The sequence below is a fragment of the Echinops telfairi genome, unplaced genomic scaffold (assembly GCF_000313985.2).
Source record: "Echinops telfairi isolate 266 unplaced genomic scaffold, ASM31398v2 ScPeMD7_3;HRSCAF=10, whole genome shotgun sequence".
In the NCBI taxonomy this organism is placed as follows: domain Eukaryota; kingdom Metazoa; phylum Chordata; class Mammalia; order Afrosoricida; family Tenrecidae; genus Echinops; species Echinops telfairi.
The window spans coordinates 32,927,495-32,928,428 of NW_022103899.1; the positions used below are offsets into that span (position 1 = coordinate 32,927,495).

A 934-nucleotide genomic window follows, 5' to 3' on the forward strand; every position below is an offset into this window, starting at 1 on the left:
GGGGGACTGAGTGTTTTCTTGAATGTGTGTGTGCGGGTGTTCACGTGTGCTTGTGCTTTGAAGATAACAGACCAAATATTCTCCCATGAATGATTGATTTCTGTTTATAACAGAGAGAAAAGTCTCTTCAACCACTTAGTATTTTCTTTTCCAGCCACAAATTACATAAATGTCTTCATTTTTGCAGCGCAGAACTCAAAGTGCAACATCTGTGCCTGATTTCCTTTGTTTACAGACTGTGCTCAGACATTTGACGGTAACACTCACCTTGCTTATCTGGGTCCATTTCGGGAATGACAGGTGGGCAGGGAGTTCTGGTCACTAGAAAGGAATCAAGATTTTAACCAGAAGGGCTTGCAGCAGTGGGCTGTGAGGAGAGAACACCAAGGCAAGTGAAGAGTCCTTTTACCTGGGGGAGAAAGGACACACAGGGTTTGAGAAGACTGGGGATATCTCTGGAGCAGAAGAAGGAACAGAGACTTCCTATCCCGGCCACATTTCTAGGAGCACATTTAGGGATTCCCAGAAGAAGTATTTAAATATATGCATAGATAAGTAGATTGATCTATATTTCAAGTAGACGCACAAACATACATCTACACACATATACTATTATCTTTTACATTATCTACACAATTCTATTTTAATTGCAAGGAAACATGGACTTAAAAGGCAATAGAATGTTTCCAGGTACTTCTTGAAGCCTTGCCATCAATGCATTTGCGGCAGACAGGCTCCTCTTCTGGAGTGGCTGGTAGCTTGAACTTCCAACCTTGCAGAAAGGAGTTCAACTTTTACCTATCCCACAACATCCCCAGTCCTACTGCATGTAGATATTACTATATATGTGTATATATTTTAAAGAAAGTTCACACGAGGATCATGTGATACAGTGTTTGAATTGACAGTATGTGGTTAAAAATGCAGAATCATT

At 40.7% G+C, this 934-nt stretch overlaps 1 protein-coding gene across 1 annotated transcript in view; it reads right to left on the reverse strand.

The window, feature by feature from the left end:
- The window catches only part of DYTN (dystrotelin), a 54,337-nt gene extending 54,051 nt beyond the window's left edge, over window positions 1-286 (reverse strand). The window contains exon 1 of the mRNA XM_004701565.1: window positions 268-286. Coding sequence (XP_004701622.1) covers window positions 268-286 — 19 coding nt within the window. The remainder of the gene's footprint in view (window positions 1-267) is intronic.
- Window positions 287-934: the final 648 nt, after the last annotated feature.